This window comes from Ambystoma mexicanum, chromosome 2q, assembly GCF_040938575.1.
Source record: "Ambystoma mexicanum isolate Mex_15411 chromosome 2q, UKY_AmexF1_1, whole genome shotgun sequence".
Classification (NCBI taxonomy): Eukaryota; Metazoa; Chordata; class Amphibia; order Caudata; family Ambystomatidae; genus Ambystoma; species Ambystoma mexicanum.
The window spans coordinates 706,859,297-706,877,591 of record NC_090924.1 but is presented as its reverse complement, the minus strand read 5'-3'; the positions used below and the strand labels follow the sequence as shown (position 1 = coordinate 706,877,591).

The window sequence follows — 18,295 nt, the reverse complement described above, 5'->3', positions numbered from 1 at the left end:
TAAGTAATTTCCCTCTGAACACCATCACTGTAATACAAATGGTCAATCCTCACTGCAGGACTAATACAAGTGCTTTCACACGGGACACCACCGCTGCATGGTGTCCCACATCTCAATACTAAAATGATAGCACCTCAATAGATGCAAGGCAAGACTCTGAAATATTGAAAGGCGACCATTATTTCAGGGTGGAAACGAGTGTACCTGCCTCAGAGGTTTTCACTACCGTTACTAAAAAGAGACATTTACTTATGTTGCCAAGAACCTAACACCCAACAGCGCCTCCACCAAGTCATGCAGTTTAAGATAGTTCTAGACTCCATTTACAAAATGGCCGGCCTCTTATGTTGCTTATTACACATGTTGACACTCTTTAGCCAAAGAGATTCACTTTTCGAGCAGTCTTTGCTGCATATCACTCACCCAACTTTGAGCTCTAGTAAGCACTGCTATTCGCTAATTTTCTCTGCTAGTCTTCTTTGTGTCGAACGGTATCAAAGTCTTTAGTGAAACCCAAATAGGGACCGATCTTCAACTCTCCCAGGACCTAACTTAAGATCAACCAGACAAAAAATTGAAGTAGATTGACAGGTATAGTCTCCCTGGTAGATCTCACAGAATGGGGATCAGGCTATGGTTTGTCCTTGTTCCTCCTTTTGTGTAACCAGAATGTGAAGTGTTTTTACAATCATGTGTGCAATCCATGCACAGTTTTCTCTATTACATTATCCTATCATGGTCTCGTGATTTAAAACCCAAGTTTGGTAGAGTCAGGTTGATGGTTACTTGTTCATGAACCCTCAATCTCAAGTAAGGTCACATTTAAATGGTTAAAGTACAAATGACCACTACGGTGAAATTGAATTAACACAGACGATGGGATTGTGCAAGTAGATGGGCATGAAGCACATGTTGGATTTATTATTCTAACATTGGTGACAGACCATATGGCCATTGTTGGTAAGATAAACATGTCTTGAAAGGTATAAGCAAGGGCTCTATACGCATGGCTTTTTAATCTGTATTCCTAGCTTCTATACTGTGTTTTATCTGTGTTTGTACTGGTTTGTTAGCAGCAGATGTCCTGGACAGAATCTGCATATATAGAAAACACCAATTTCAAATTTGCTATGAAAGCACTTAGGTAATTAATGCAAATGTGCAGTTTTCAACAGTTTTATTCGATTAAAATATTTTCATATTGGGGACCACCAAATGTGCATGTACTCAAGGCCCCAAAAAGTCTCACAATGTAGCTGTTCCTGCTTCCCAAAAGCAACCTTGCTCCTGGTGGATCTGCTGCACACTTTTCTGGAAGTTCTGACTAGGTTATAGAGATAATCATCTCAAAGCTACTCCTTATTCCCGAAGAAGGCCTCATGCGTGTCCTCCAATCTGCCCAAGATGGCACCATGATGCCATGAAGAACAACATTGAAAAAATAGATCATAGCTGCTCTGGCAACCACCATGAGATGAAGCCTGGGCTACACATCAGTGGTGCGCCCTCACTGAAATGATCATCATCAGGGAGTCAACAATACCAAATAACCCGAAAAGGGCATCAAACTTGCTGTCTCTCAACGGATGCACACACTACTGTAACCCCAGAGATATACACAGTATGCCCAATTGCAAAAAGCCTTTAACGGAAATGAAAGATGAATCTTAATCCGGATCGAGTATTTGGGAAGATTCCACAGATGGCTTTTCCAGAGACACTGCCAGAGGCTTGAATATGGTGAAATGTATTTGAGGTCACGCCTAAATGTTGCAGACCAGGCCCCACCCCCTTCCTACTGAATGCATAGTCGGATAGAGAGGAGAGCCTAGTGCAGGAGGCTGACGGCTGCTGCATAGCCCGATCTGGCACAAGAGGGGAACTACTCCATATTTGTCAGATGGAAACAACTACCATCTCCAGCCCCTGCCCATTTCAGCTGCGGTCTAGACCTATCAGAATGGGGTAGAATGGAAAGGTAGAGAGAGGGTGAGGTCAGGAAGAGTGGCAGGTATCCACACCCAGGACTTCCCTTCATGTACCTGGAAAAGATCTAGGGAAGACGTACAATTAATTCTTTTTTTACAGAGATCCACCTTAGAAACTCAAACGTCCACACATTTCAACCAAAACCTCTGAGCGAAACAAACCTCACTGGAAAATAGAAGTACTTAATGCATGCTATCTACACCCTATATCGGCTGCTCACAATAAGGATTATGACTGTATAGAGAAGTTTTAGCTTACGGTGAAAAACTAAATTGAAATGCTGGGAAAGCCCTGACTCTGAACCTAATTAATAAGGATTTAATGGTGTCCACCTTACCAGCATTTTTGTATTAAGCCCCATTCAGCAACACCATCTGGAAACCTGACATCTCCCTTCATTCGGTGGAATAGTGCAAGAAACATTGGACCAATGGGACATGAATAGCAAGCAGGACCAGGAAAACTGCATAACCATAATAGTGTCCAATATTAGGACTCCCCAGATCAAAGGCCTAATTTAGGAGGGTGTTGCCAGGGTTACAGCTCTTCTTACATGCCCACTTCAACCTCAATCATTTTCTTGTACAGCTGAGGAGACAGATCCCCCCATTGCAGTAGATAACTGCCCATCTGACCTATATTGAGATAAGTCTACAGCCACAAGAAGATGCAGGTCTTGCAAGAAAATGTAAGACATAGCCGATGCTGACTTTTTGCAAATAAAATGTGCTCACACTTACTTCCCCGAAACATGAAGCCGTCCTTGGCTGAGGCCTATGGCCTCAAAATAAGACTGAAAGCCAACCTTTCTGCTTGTGAGTCATTGCTTATGGGGGCAGACTTTTACAATCATGTAAAATCCTGAAGTGAGCGTCAATACCCAAACCCGAAAGGCAGATAAGTTGCTTGGACTAATTGACATCTCTAAAAAAAGAATTGCTGCGAAGCACCAAGCAAACTCTGGTGTTGCTCTTTTATAGTTGACTGCCTGCACAGGAGAACATCAGCTGGCTCTCCAGGTAGCGCTACAGTAGAATAGTACACTGATTGTTGCAAGCCTCCCAGGCAAGCCGCTCTTCAGGTGAAAACCCAGGGAACATATATTCATCCAAGGGAGGGACCCTTTGCTAAAATATAATCGTAGATTCAAAAACATGGGAAATATTTAATGTGATCAACTGATTAGAAAGTGGAAATACACCCAAAGTAGAACACGCAATGTATTTTGATGAATACAGCATCCTCTGGAAGCCCCCTCGCACCACTTAAAGGTGCATTAGCTGCAACCAGAGATTGCCCTTTTCAAGTCTACTAACACCTCAAAGTCCTATCTTGCTTACTTTGTACAAGGAAATTAAGAAAATACTCTACATCCCTTTGGCTTTGATCCCCATTTTAAGTATAACCGGATGCCCCTTCCCTATGAACATTTAATCAACCAGGTCCCTTAGCAACAGAGTGGCACATCAACTCGAAACACGGACATAAAGGAGAACTTCTCTGCATACTCTTCTGCTTTACTGAACGCATTAGTTTATAACAAAGGCTTCCCAAGCGGATAGGCAAAGCAGGATCCTCCCTTAATCGGTAAGCCAGCTAAGTGAAAACTGCAGATGACATGGAGAGTTTTGCAGTGGAGGGTAGAAGGTCATCTGAATATACCAAAACCCACCCTTTGAACCTAAACGTCGTTCAACTTTTAACATGATAACTGTCATTTGTGTAGTCTGCATAATAACATGCATGAAGAGAGATTACCGTACCGAATAAGCAAGGAGGGCCTCGTACCTTGAGGCGTGGGTTAGTGCTTTGCATGCCTGTGCTGGCGTTCCTAAACGTACCATGGATCCAGTCCTCCAATGCAAGCCAAACAAGAACTGGCCCTTAAATGCAATGTAAGAGGTCTGATCCACCATCCCTTCACTGGGATAACACATTCCTGTGTGATGCTAATGCTCCTTGATGCCATATTCATCTCGCTTCTTGGCGATGTAGCAGTGGGTGTTGTTATCATCCATTTCAAATTGCCCACAAACCTCTTACCTTAGAAGAGCAAATGGCTTAGTCGGCCCCCTTATGTTCATCAGATTGCGCAAAGATTTGATGTCAAGCAACTTGTTTACTTTGCCATCGTACCAGTTCTCTGAAGCCAGAGACTTTGCTCTCAGGCCATCGAGGGCGATGTTTGTCAAAAACACAGACCTGCTCTCACACTGGTCAGTAGAACAGAGCAATTTACACCAAGAATATGAAAGTCTTGGCAGAATTAGAACCTGGACTAATAGCTAGGTCCATATGCATTTTATCTATCTACTCGGAAGCTGAGGTAACATCGTCTTGGTCACTGGTCAGTCACCTGCAATATTCAACCAGGTTTATTTTAATCTGTGGGAGTGACAACACTCAGTGCCCCCCACCCCTTTTCTGCCTCATGGGCAGATGTGTATGCATATGTTAGGAAGTACCAGGGAATTTCAAATCTATGGAAAGAATTCCTCTTTCTTGACCGAAAACAGAGAAGGCAGAGAGGTAGCATATGGGGCAAATGAACCTGGGAGCAGAAGTAAGAGCTGGGGTTTAGACAACTGGTCAACTTCATGACTGTTGCTCTTGCCACTTCTGCTCCTGGATTCTTTATGCTGGCCATATGTCTACTTAAACTGTAAACAACACAGGTTTCAGAGGACATTGTCCTCTCTGCTACCTATGACCTCAGCCTTTAGCATTGCCAAGAGACAGCAGCACTGATTCTACAAAATGAAAGAATGATACCCATGCCCCCACCTCTCACAAGATGTGTCCATCTCAATCTCATAGTGTCCTCTACCCTTTGGCACTACTTTTTTTTTGCTATGCTATGTAATCCCATAGGAACTGCAGGAGACCCACCTGGAAGGGGGTTATGCTGCTTTGCTGTATGGAGGAAGGGACAAAGGGTCGTGAGAAGAGAACTGTGACAGCTGACAGAAGGGATTGTAGACACAGGTGTGGAATACAGAGCCCTAGGGACTACACAGTGCTGACACACCATATCTGCACTAACTTGACAGCCGGAATGAACCACACACCCTTATACCAACGTTTTTGATGCTGTGGGAGTGACAAAGACCAGACCACAAGGAGGACCATTTTTATCCATTTAGAATTCAGGAACGAGATTTTGAAATTTTGATCATGCATACTCAATGCCAGGGGGTGGGGGCGGCGATGGACTAAGGGATTCCCTCAAGTCGGTCAGCATTCCTGGATCCACTGACATTTTAAGTAGCATTTGTCTATGGAAATATATTTTAAAATATTTGTTAAGAAAATGAAATAAACTCCTAGCAGGGAGATTTTTTATCACTTGAGCAAAGCCCATGAGAAAGAATGTAGGCTTTAAGCTTCTGTCATAAGAAGATAGGGTCAGAGAAATGAACGGCCTGGTTAACAATGCACAGGATCTTAAATTCGATCCGCCTCCTTACCGGCAGCCAATGGAGTTTACTTAATAGCGAGGAGATGTGCTCAGATCTGGTGGCCCCCAAAGCGAAGCGGGCTGCAGCATTCTGCAATAATCAATGGATTACATCATGGACGAAGTGACAACAGTGACCCGGCAGCTGAGAGGGAGAAAACCCAGGATTTCTTAAGCAGTTTCAGTCTGCGAAAACCTACTCTACAGACTGAGATAATCTGAACCTCTCTGGATCCTGGGATTAACATTTTAACCCCCCACCCCCGGCTTTTTACGCAAGAGCAAGGTACAGAAAGGATCCACAATGGCTCTGGCCAGAAAGAGCAATTCCAGAACATACTGGGGTCCTGGGTGCCAAAGCGCCAAAGCCCACGACTTCGGTCTTGCCGCCATTCAATTTGAGGCTGTTTTTAGCCATCCAAATTGAGACTGCAGATAGACAGTTCTTAAGATTAGATGAGGAACCCAGAAGCTGTGAATCAAGATGTAAAAACAGTTGGGTGTCGTCAGCATAAGTGTAGAAGTGGATACCAAAATATGTTATTAGATCAGCCAGAGGCGGAGATACAAATTGAAAAGCAGAGGAGAGACAGAGGAACCCTGGGGAACACTGCAGGTGATTGCATATGAAGCAGAAGAAAAAGGATATAATGAAACAGTTTGCTGCCGATCAGATAAGAAAGAAATAAACCATTCAAGAGGCTTGAATGGTTCTGAAGCCAGCCTGGGCCAGCCGTTGTATCATAATGTTCATAATGATCTATTGTATCAAAGGAAGGTCCTGATACAACACTAAATCGTCAAGAACCAAAATCATTACTGATTCAGTTCCCATGGTAGGTCTGAAGCCCGCCTAAGAGCCATTCAAAAGATCAATAGATTCAAGAAAAAAGACAGCTGAGGTGTCACAATGGCTTCCATAATTTGCATAACAGCAGGGAGTAGTGATATTGGGCGATAGTTGTCGGGACGGGCCAGATCCAGGTCAGGCTTTTTCAAAGGTGGAGACACAACAGCATGCTGAAGTGAGGGAGGGATAACACCATGATTGAAGGAATGATTACCAGCCGTTGTGATAAAGAGATGCAGTCTTCAGAAAGAGATTGCAAAAAGTGTAAAGGCATAAAGGAGTAGGGTCTGCAGGAGAGGCAGATTTAAGATGGAAAAGAGCTTTGGAGATCATCTGGTCTAAGATTACCTTGAAATAGAACGATGTGTGAAAAAGAGTACATTAAAGACAAGACATGGGCCTCCAAACTTCTTTCCTTTCAGCAAGACCACACATCCCATGGGAACCAGTTTGCGCAACTTTCTTAAAGATAATGGTTGGTGTCACAAATAGCAGCTACATATCTGATCTTCTGGACAGACCAATACAGTAAGTTGAACAGGTAGTCATTAAATAAATACATTAATAAATAATGAAATCATGTTTAAGGCGGTAGGAAGGCATCCATAATTGTTAGATGTAAAATGAGAAAGAGATGTTAGAAGGTAGTACAATGTTGTTACATATACAAGGTCATGCAAACCACCATCTTGCTAGGTTATTTACTACTCTTGATTTGTAAGCAGAATAAAAAATATTATATAAAGGGTCTGTCTGACTTACTCAAGGCTTCACGTCTTGCAATGTAAAGAGCCCACAATTGCAGACTGGAGTTGTTCATCAACACACCTTATGGGATAGCATATGAAACAATCAAACACCCCCAACATTGAGGACCATCGTCTGAAGGCCTCTACCGGATTAAGTGTTCTCCAAACCTCCTCCTGATGGTGTACCTCTCCTTAAAGCAGCAGTGCACTCAATGGATCAAAATGCTGCTTCACCGGACATGTCCAAGAATTTGCCCAAAAATGAACACCAAGACCTTGTATTTTCTTTTTTTATTTGTAATTTATATAGCGCTTTACACCAAAGCACTAAACAAATCACACTTACAGTACAATTTAATGTGAAATCATAAACTATACAACTTTTTCTGTAAGACTGAATAAGATAGTTCTTAAGAGAAGTATGAAATAGAGAGTAAGAAGTGATAGAATGAAAAGAAAGGTAGAGAGAGTTCCGGTAATGTGAGGCAAGCAAAGAAAAAGAACACATTTGTGATTCGGCATGAGGGGTGAGGAACTGATAATAAGAATTGAGACTGAGATTGTAAAGCACGAGAGGGAACATAAAAAGAAATAAGAGATAAACGATATGAAGGTGCAAGACTGTAAAGAGATGTAAAAACAATACCAAGAAAATTTAATTTGAGATGCAAATGAAAAGGTAACCATCCAAGAGAGGATAGTGACAGAGATATTGAATCACGAGAATAAAGTAAATATAACAAACAAACGGAAGCTTTAAAAACAGATTTTAAAGGAGCTAGATGAGAAACAGGGAGACCAAAGAGTTGAGTAGAACAATAAAATAGGTGTTAGAAAATAAGTGAGGAAATCAAGAGTTTGGTGTCATTAAACGTAAGAAAAGGACAAGCTTTACGAATATTGAAAAGGTGATAATGACAGGAATGTGATATAGTGGAAATAGGATTAGAGAAAGATACATCAGCATAAAAATACAGATCACGATTACAAGCAGATCTAGAAAAAGGGAGAGAAGAAGGTGGAAAGGGAAGAAAAGATGGAGGAGATCGATGAGGAATAGTATTAGCATGGGAAAAAAGAACTTCAGTTTTAGTTGCATCCAAAACAAGAAAATGGTTTGACACCTAAGTTTTGATTTCTGAAAGACAGAAAGTAAGATTATCGTGGATAGAAGAGGTGAAAGACGAAAAGGACAGAAAGAGTTGGGTATCATCCATGTAGGAGTGAGGGGAGATACAGAAAGATGAGATAATAGCCGCTAGAGGAGATGTGTAAAGTGAAAAAAGAAAAGGTCGAAGTACAGAGCCTTGGGGAACAGCATGTAGAAGAGGAAATTTATTCGAGGAGGTACCAGCCCAAGTTACTGAATATGTACGGTTATACAGATAAGAGCTAAACCAAGATAAGACAGGTCCAGAAAACCCAAAAGTAGAGAGAAAAGTCCAAAGTAAAGTATGATTCACCATATTGAAAGCAGCCAAAAGATCCAACAGAATAAAAAGAAAAGTGTTTAGAGCAACGAGCAGAAAGGAGTCACAAACAGAAAGAAGTGTGTTTTCCGTAGAATGACTACAAATAAGGAAGAACAGGATTCTCAGTAACAGAAACAGAAACCTGAGAATAAACAAGACGTTCAAGCAGCTTAGAAAGAAAGATTGTATCAGCCACAAAGTTTGCTCTAAGATGTGTACACTAAGTCGTTGACATCTCATATCGCTAACCACATCACACTTTTTTTCTCCTAATGGGTTTTCTGATTTTGATGCTGAATAACTCCATCACTTATATTACTCCATCACTTACCTCAAATTGATGTTTTGCATGGCCACTCATCCCTTCCCTTATGCACTTTACTGATTTTGATAGTTCCAAGGATTATTAAGCATTCAACCCCTTCTCTTCTCTTGTTTTGCAGTGGGTGCCTTACAAATAAAAAGGCATACACAAATGATTAATCTATGAAATAGCTTTCCAGGTCACTATAAGCAACCCCACAACTATGTTTTAACTCTTTGAACAGAGAAGGTCAAGATCCCATCCTATAAACAGGGTGGCCATTGAGATTTGGCATTGGACAAATGCCACAAACAGTTGCCTGTTGCCCGTACAAGCTTCAAAGAATAGGAACCATTCAAGTGTGAACCATAAGACTTTAAACTACTCAGAGCGTGAGTGGGAGCTGTTGCGAACCAGAAGGAGGAATCGAACTAAGATGTGCCATGTTTTTAAGAATGTTTATTTAAATACAAAAGAAACCCCCCTTCTAGGCCTACTGCTATGAGGGAAGTTCCCTGCCTAACCAACTAAAGGTAAGTGAGATTGTCAGGATAAATGAGTCTGTAGTCCAAATCCTGTTAGCTAACTGGTCCTACCACTTAGGAAAATAAAAAAGGAGGCTGGAGCAACAGCCCTGTGCTCATTCCACTAAGTATAAGGCAGGGGCATGTTCCAGAAACTCAGGGGGGCAGGTATGTTGGCAACCTCTCATACCTTTTGTAATAATGATTCTGTTGGTACTCTGTGTAGTATTGATGCTTGTCTTGGCTAGGAGGTCCTCTAAAATATGCATGCCTGAATTATGGTTACTGAGATGTTATCTACTCTTCCCGTTACCCCCATTTATAGGAATCTGCCTCAACATGTTGAGAAAGAGGGAGAGCAGGGTATTCAAATATTGAAATTGTGATTCAGGATTTCCTGTCCATGTGCTCCCTCCTTCACGACATGCACAGCGACATCCCATTGTACCCACATTATGTTGCAACTCCTGCATTATGGGGTAAAAGGCTTGGGAACGGACTGTTAGGTGTTGGTGGGAGAGGAGATAGACAGCATAAAGGAGGAGAGGACACACTCCTGTAACTTCATTTGTTTCTGAAAACAAAATGCATCTTCTGACCCGGCCTGATACAAAAGCAAGTTTGTCATGACATGAAGATGTGAAGAAGACGAAGGACTGACTAAAAGTATCTCAGTCACTAGTTAAAACACAATTTTTGAATATATTGCTATTTTGGAAATGCATTTCATGGAGTGTAACAACATAACGAAATTATGACGTTGAACAGTATGGATTAAAAATATTTAATCATATTTTTATATGTGGTATTCAAATGTGTCAAGCGGTTTCTGAATCTAGTGTTCGGGGACGAGGTGTTACGAGTCTACTTCGCCACCTTTTCTTTCCTCTTCCTTTAGCTTCACTTGCCCAATCGCCTTTAGGAGTTCTCACTCCTCATCCCAGCATGGATTGGGTGCTTTACTCTCACTCAGAATGCTCTCGGGCTTCTGACTGTAAGTTCCAGCAGGCAATGCCTTTTTTCTTGCCTTGTACAATATGCTCCAGTCGTTCTGACTCCGAGTTCCAGCAGGTAATGCTTTTTTCTTGCCTTGTTCAATAGGCTCCGGAAATGGTAATGTTTATCTTGGTTATCACTTGGATAAAATGGTTCAGGAGTGCTGACTCCGAATTTCAGAAGGCAATTTTCCTCTATTTGCATACATGCCAACATTCTGTGACCAAAAAGATGTAGTATTTTTCAAGTTTGAAAAATATTAATTCCCATAACAATGACGTCACGGGAAAATACAACACATAAAAACAGCACAACATGGAAAGATGTTGAATTGTTAAAAATGTATAATTAACATCAAATTGTCGGCAGATGCTGTGTGATGGTGTTACACTCTGCCACTTGCTTTCACTGCTGGTTCACTTAAGGGTTGTACCGGCAAGAGTGCAGGACAGAGTCACGCAGTTCGAGTGCAATCAAAGTAATCACCTACCAGTCCACTGTATAGACAGACTAATTAATGTGTTGCATGCTTTGTCCTGGAGGCTGCCTTAGAATCACATAAATTACTTGCCACTGTAAAATGCCGTAGGATCTGTCATCGAAATCTGTAGGCGGTAGGGCTGCTTCAAAAGCAGTAGCCTACTGCCTAAATCTGTAGGGTTGGCAAGTATGTATTTGTGCAATATATTTTAACAGTTCCTACCTCTAAATACCAGCATGTAAACTTTGTCGGAATCTCGTTCTGCTGTGTGCTTTAGCAATGTACACTCCAATGTCTAACATGTACTCTTTCTCTGTAACTTCCCTTTCATATGGTGCTCTGGGAACTCCCACTTCAGATTCCTTCAAGTAGCCTTGCTTTCTAACTCAGTTTCTAAATGTGCTTTAGGGACTCACGCTCTTAACTTCTAGCATGCAATGTTTCTTTGTAACGTCACTTCCTTTATTTGGGCTAGGAACTCACGCCAAGTTTCAGCATGCACCATTTCTTTGTGACTCCACTTTCAGTGTGTTGATCCCTCAGTTGTTGGGGCTTAGAGCATCCCCCCTTTTCAGGGACTGCACGCCAAATTATCTCTCCATTTTCTGGTATTTGCCTGCAAACTTTCACTCTGTTATGCGATCGTAGCCCGGATCCTGTCCTTTGGCTCTTCCTCGTCTCTCCAGGTAGAGGAGTTGCTAGGGGGGAAGAGGGTTGAGGGGGTTATAGCCCCGGGTCTTTTGGTTGTAGCCCCAGATAGAAGATCAGGGGATACAACCAAAAGGTTAGCTAGCCCCCAGTCCCGACAGTCCCGACATTAACGTAGCCCTGAACTTTTTCAGACCTAGCAACACCCCTGTCTCCGGGTCTGCTCTCCTCTGTAGGACATCTTGTCAGGCCTCCCTCTGGTGGTTTTGCTTCGTGCCATTTCCGTGTGTCCTCAGCCGATACTCGTCTGTCCTTTGCAAAGCCGCTGGCTCTCGTGGTTGGGCCCTATCGTCCTCACTGCTGCTGAGTGACTGTGTCCCACATCTTCTAACTTTCACCTCAGTGATCGACTCTCACCAGCTCGAACTATCTTCATCGGATCGCCACTGTCCTGCTGCTCAGTTCTACACTGCTCACCAGTGATATTCAGAGTGCTGCACCTCTTGCTGCCAATTGCCCTGATGACGAAGACGCTGATGAACACTTCCTCTCTGTTGGTTGGCCTTTTTCTTCCAGCCACATTTTTTGGGCCTGGGTCCCCTTACTATAGTCAAGAACAAAAGGCTCATAACATAGTGCTAAGCCATTCCACGGGAGGGTACTTCATCCCAGGAGGAAGGACGACTCTATTATGATAATGGCATTTCTATAAGTCCCCCATGCATCCAACTAAGATTTTCATTTAATGTTACGAGATAGGGAATACGCAATAGATTCACAGGAAATATATAAGTCTTCAATCATGTGCTATGTTGCCCGTACCTTTGTAGCATAAGTAGGTTTATCGACAGCTTCATCCCCAATGAAAAAGTCTAGATCTTCCACACCTTGCGTGAGTCTTCTCTGAGCTTGATCACCAACCTTTGCAGTTTCTTTAATGGCAATGCCTGAAAAAATATTTTTGGATGGATTTATACAACAATAATAATGCTCTTTCAATTGTAATTGTGTTTATTTATTTGCTGACTGTTGTGTACCATAATGCTGCTTTGAGGTTACAACAAACCAGACATCAGGTTGTACCTATACACGTAGATGTAGATGGTAACATAACATCAATATTTGGAAGACCTTAGAAAAAGACACAGATACATCAAACATTGTACATTATAGCCCCAGGAGTGTTTGTGACATATTCTGTGGAAGAAAACATTACCACGGGATCTTTTGGAGACAAGGACACTGTGAGTTCAAGAATTTGTGTGTGAGGGCTTTTTTCGAGATGCAAAGGTTGCTGTTAGCTTCGGACTGTTATGAAAGTGCTCCGACAACTAATTTTCAGTCCAACAGGCAGGGTGTTCTAGTGATGTGTTTCAGCAGGAGAAAGCTCCCAATTAGATTTGACTGTTCAAGGGTCTATTTTGATGTGTAAACCTATGGACGGTATCAAGGCTCTCTTGAAGAAAATAACGCTGCAACCCTCTATTGACCACCTAGAGTCTGATGGACTGGGGGAGCAATTTAATAACATCTTTAACACATTCTCAGAAAACAGGTCGACCATGATGGGAAGATCTGGAATAAGTTAAACCAGTGGGCCTTATTTGCTATAAGAACAGCACAGCAAGCATCCAGAAGGTGTTTACCATTGGTACTGGTATGTTCTGTTCTGGTATGCCATGTCATGTTATTAAGTATCTCTACTGCGCCCTTACAGCACCTGACCTTGTCCAAGAAGTGGCACATTGTGACCCCGCCAGGGTGTCATCGGACCTTTGTGGATATAAAAGACAAAGGGTTGGAGGCAGAGCAGGTGATAGGAACGGGGGATTAGCCAGAGGGCAAACAATTTACTGGGAGAAAAACACATGAGGTGTTGTTGAGGGATCATGGGGAATCATTGCTATGTTAGCTGGGATGCATCTTTCTTTTTTTTTGTTGAAAATTTGGTTTTATTGGAGTTTTAAAATTATGACATAATTCAAAAAATAATGCAAACATTGATATGTATCAAAGTGAGGTCACAACTTTCTCCCCCCCCCTCCACTCCATCTCCGACACCCGCCCCCCCCCCATCCCATGCCATGGTTTAATGGTTGATAACAACAACAGGGTCCAGCATATCATCTGAAGGTGCAATGCGAGCATAGGGTTGCTTCCGAAAGAAAGACGGTGCTCAAAAAACAAGGTCCAACAAATAAAAGTCACATTTCCTGTAACAATCGATCTCTTCCCACTCCAAGGGGGTTGCCCCGATAGTATTGTTCCCATCAAGAGGACCGTCTGAGCCGATTACTTATGCCTCATGATATTTTCCCATATTTATCAAAAAATGGCAGCCATGTGGCCTCGATGTTACATTTGGATTCATAGATCAGGTGGGTTAGATACTCCATATCATAGATTGCCCGTGTTTTCGCTACCCACTCCCCCCCCCCCAGGAGGTTGGGGTGATTTCCATTTTTGGGCCCAGCAGCATCTAGCCGCGACTAGCATGACCTGCAACATGTGGTCGTGTTTCACCTTGGGGCCCCCCTCAACCTCAATGCCGAACAACACCAGCCAGGGGGGCGGAGTTCTCACCATTCCGTCTACTCCTCTTATCCATGACAGGACCTCACTCCAGTAGTTCTGTGCCACATGGGACTTCCACCACATATTCAACGTGGCATTTCCAGCAGTGGGGGTCGTAACCTTTTCTCATTCTGGCTATCCTCTGTGGGGGGTAGTGCCATCTGTGTATCAACTTCAGGGCCTGGTGGCGGTATTGGGGTGCAGTTGTGGAACGGTGTGCCTGCCTACAAATCTTGGTCCATCTTTTTTCCGTTATGGGGGTGCCTAAGTCGTTCCCCCATTGTACTTGGGAAGATGGGGGGTCCCGTGGGGTAGAGAACAACAAAAAGCTTGTGTGTTATGAGGAATTTCTCAAAATCGGTTAGGTCCCGCCTAAGTGTGTCACCCCATCTGCTCTCGGTAAGGGCACCCTTAAGCTGTAGGTATCGAAATGGGGAGAGGTTAGGGAGGCCCAGGGCGTCCTTCAGGTCACCTAGAGATATAAACACCCCATCCACCCAAAGCTGTCCGGCCCAACAGAGACCCACCTCGTACCATTGCTGGAAGGCTAGTGGTTCGTTGATCCCTTCCCAAAGTGGCGGAGCCCAGATGCAGCTCAAAGGTGAGGGCCACGTTGTGAGCCATCTTAGGTAACCCCCTTCCTTCCAAATAGACCACAGCCCTCCCAACACTTGATGTTTTAAAACCCTTCTCGGAATAGATGTCTTGGGGACCCATAGCCACTCGTCCAATGTGACCGGCGAGAAGAGTGTGTTGTCCAATGTTACCCATTGTTTCTTTGGGCCAGTCGTCAAATGATCAACAAGGACACGCAATTGTGACGCCTTTTAATAAGTGTTTAGATCTGGGAAGTTAACTCCACCCTCATCATTGAGTCTTGTGAGAGTGTCATAAGCAATCCTGTGGGATTTACCGGCCCATAGATAGCGGAGAAGGGCCCGCTTGATCTCTAGGAGAAATGAGTTCGGTATCTGGGTTGGCAGCATTTGAAATAGATATAAGAATTTGGGAGGATTACCATTTTGATGGAGTTGAGGCGAGCCATCCATGAGAGGCTGGATTTTGACCAGCGTCCCAGGTCGTGTTTGATCGACCTCCATAGGAGCGGGTAGTTTACCTTAGAGAGATCCTCTAGGTATGATGGAATTTGGATCCCCAGGTGAGAGAGTCCCTCTGTTTGTTTACAGAACGGAAGGTTATCAATGTATTGTCTCTCGGTCTCGTTGAGCTGGCCTGCCGGGAAAGCACTGATTTATCTACGTTGACCTTATAGCCTGCCAGGGAAACATATCGCTCTAGACTATTCAACACCACTGGGACTGATTGGGATGGTTTAGAGAGGTACAGGAGGACATCGTCGGCAAACAGGGTTATTTTGTAGTCAGTTCCCCCTATTTTAACACCCTGGATCCGATCGTTAGTCCTGATTGCTATAGCCCAGGGTTCCATCACCAGGGCGTATATGAGGGGAGACAGTGGACATCCCTGTCTTGTGCCTCTCTCTAAAGGAAAGGACTCTGACTCTCCTCCATTGACCACCACTTTAGCGGAAGGGCGGGAGTAAAGGGCCGACATACATCCCCGCCACCTGGGTCCCATCCCCAAGGATGAGAGAACCCCCTCCATGAAGGCCCAGCTCACCCTTTCAAACGCCTTCTCCGCGTCTAAAGACAGGAGAAGGGCACCATCAGATTTCACTTCATTTGTGCTCAGTATATGCAGAGTTTTGCGCATGCTGTCTGCTCCTTGTCTATTTACTACAAAGCCTACCTGATCGGATGGATCAGTCGGGGGAGACACCTTTCTAGACGTGTCGCCAGGATTCTGGTGAAGATCTTGGCATCTGTGTTCAGGAGCAAGATGGGCCTGTATGAGCCACACTCCGCTGGGTCTCTGCCCGGCTTAGGGATAACTGTGATTATGGCCTGCAGGAATGTCGGTGGAATGGTTTCTAGGATTTTGATTTGGTTAAATAATTTGGGTTAGTTCGGACTGGAATTGTTTATAGAAATCCGCTGTGTACACATCTTCTCCCGGTGTCTTGCCTATTTTAAGCTTTTTGATGGCCTCTTCCACCTCCTCCTCTGTTATCTCCTTGTCTAGTAACTCCCTCTCTAGGTCTGTGAGCTTGGGTAGGAGGTAGTCTTCAAGATATTTTTGAATTTCATCCAGTGATTCACCCTCTTGTTTAGTGTAGAGGGCCTTATAGAAGGCCGCAAATGATTCGGCTATGTGTTCAGTTCTTATCTGGGTGTTACCCGCCCCGTCCTTGACCTTTTCTATGTGTCTGCCCGCCCTGTTTCCCCTCAGCCTATGTGCCAGAAGGGTTCCAACCCTGGCGCCCCTCTCATAGTATCTCTGCTTCGTGTATCTCATTTTTTTACCTACCTCTCCAATCAGGATTGTATGCAGAGCTTATCTCTTCTCTCTCATTTCACTCAGGAGGTTTTCGCGGTCTATGTTTCCCTTGGCGAGCTGTGCCATCATGGCCCGCAGGTCTTCCCGGATTCTGGATTCTATCAGGGCCCTCTCTCGCTTCTTGCTCGAACCCTCTGCGATGAGGAGACCCCTGAAGATGGCCCTTCCCCTGTGTCATTTGACAAGAAGAAGGCTTCTATTTCGTTCCTAAGGAATTCCCTAAACACCTGGTCCCTCATGAGGGTATCGTTACAGCACCACCTACGTGATTTCACGGTGGCTTGCAGCCGCCATTCCATAACGAGGAGTTCATGATCCGACCAGGTCACAGATTCAACCGTGGGGTTTCCAACCTCTCCCCCTCCCTCCTCCGACAACAGCAGCAAATCAATTCTGGTATATGGTTAGTGCGGAGGGGAGAAGAACGTGTAACCCCTGGGGGTTTGCCAGCATTTGCGCCATACGTCAACCCAGTAGTACTCTTGTAGGAGGTCCCTCAGGGCGAGATCATCTTTTGTGGGGGCTTTTGGTCCCGTCCCTTTGGCCGACCACCAGTCAAAATGGGGGTCTGTAATGAGATTGAAGTCTCCGCCCAGGATTGTGGCTCCCTCGGCCCACCCGTCCATGACCCCAAGAACCTTGTGGATAAACTTGACTTGGCCGGCGCCGGGCGCGTACAGGGAGGCTAGTGTGACTCGTGTGCCCTGGGCTGACCCCTTGATCGCAGGAAATCTACCTCCAAAGCCCCTTTTCGTCTCTACATCAGTGAGATGCAGCGATTTACCCAAGAGGATACCCACTCCCTCCTTCTTTGAGGATTCGTGCGAGGCCCAGAAATTTCTACCTATCTCCTTTCCCTTGATCGTTGATTCGGCCCCCCTTCTATAGTGGGTTTCTTGTAGGAAGAGGGCCAGTAATTTCTGTTTGCGGAATAAGTTACTTGTGAGAGACTGCTTGTTTTGCGAGTTGAGACCTTTCACGTTAAGCGTACCAATCCGACCTTCAACCATGGTCGTCGCTATCCTTGCCCTGTGAAGCCTCAGTGAGTGCCCCCGTTGTCATCCGTAGACTTGAACCCCAGAACCATGGCATGGCGTTCCCTATTTCTTTCCCCTCCCTCCTCTCCTCCCCCCTCCCCGTTTCCCCATTTCGCTTACCCATTTTGGTAGGCGTCCGTCTCCATCGCCCGACATACATCGGGTTTAGTCAACAAATCACCAGGGCTGCTGCCCTGGCCCCGAGAGAGAAATAGTGTGGATCGTACCCTCCATGTTATACCTATATGAACATTTTACAGGTTAAGTCGGAGTCCAATCCTTCTACAAGACCTCCCCCATCCCAGCCCCCTCTACTCCCGCTGCGTGTCTTGTGTCTCATAGGGGCTAAGTCCAACCGTGAACTAGCTTCCAGTGTGAATCAGGGGGGTTTCGAAGGCCTCGGGGGACACACCTGGCCACCTTCTGACAACCGAGAACACCACCACTCTGTGTTTCAGACAGGTGGGACCCGAAACCTTTAACCATCAATTTCGGCATAAGCCTCGCCAACCGTGGCAACATCACAATACAACATAACACGCCCCCAAACATGGAGGGGCCCATGAGGGCCCTGCGGACAAATGCAATACAATACAATAACATCACATTTCTTAACTTTCTCCCCTTCCCTCTTAATCATTCGGGTCCATCGCACGGGCCTTGGCGTCAACAAAAGTGGGACGAATGTTTCTCCTCAATTCGCCAACGGCCACGAAGGGCGAGTGAGCGAATGAACCACAACAGATCAGCACTGCATTCCTTTTAACTTCTCCTCTGTCCGATAATCATGCAGGTC

The 18,295-nt window shown here is 44.5% G+C and overlaps 1 protein-coding gene across 4 annotated transcripts in view; it reads right to left on the bottom strand.

Moving 5' to 3' along the window:
- Nucleotides 1–18,295, bottom strand: part of ACTR3B (actin related protein 3B) — a 932,787-nt gene that overhangs the window by 772,829 nt on the left and 141,663 nt on the right. For 3 of the 4 annotated variants that reach the window (XM_069647930.1, XM_069647929.1, XM_069647931.1), the window contains exon 3: nucleotides 12,293–12,417. The exons of the other annotated variant lie outside the window; for it this stretch is intronic. In XM_069647930.1, coding sequence (XP_069504031.1) covers nucleotides 12,293–12,417 — 125 coding nt within the window. The remainder of the gene's footprint in view (nucleotides 1–12,292; nucleotides 12,418–18,295) is intronic. 4 annotated transcript variants of the gene reach the window in all.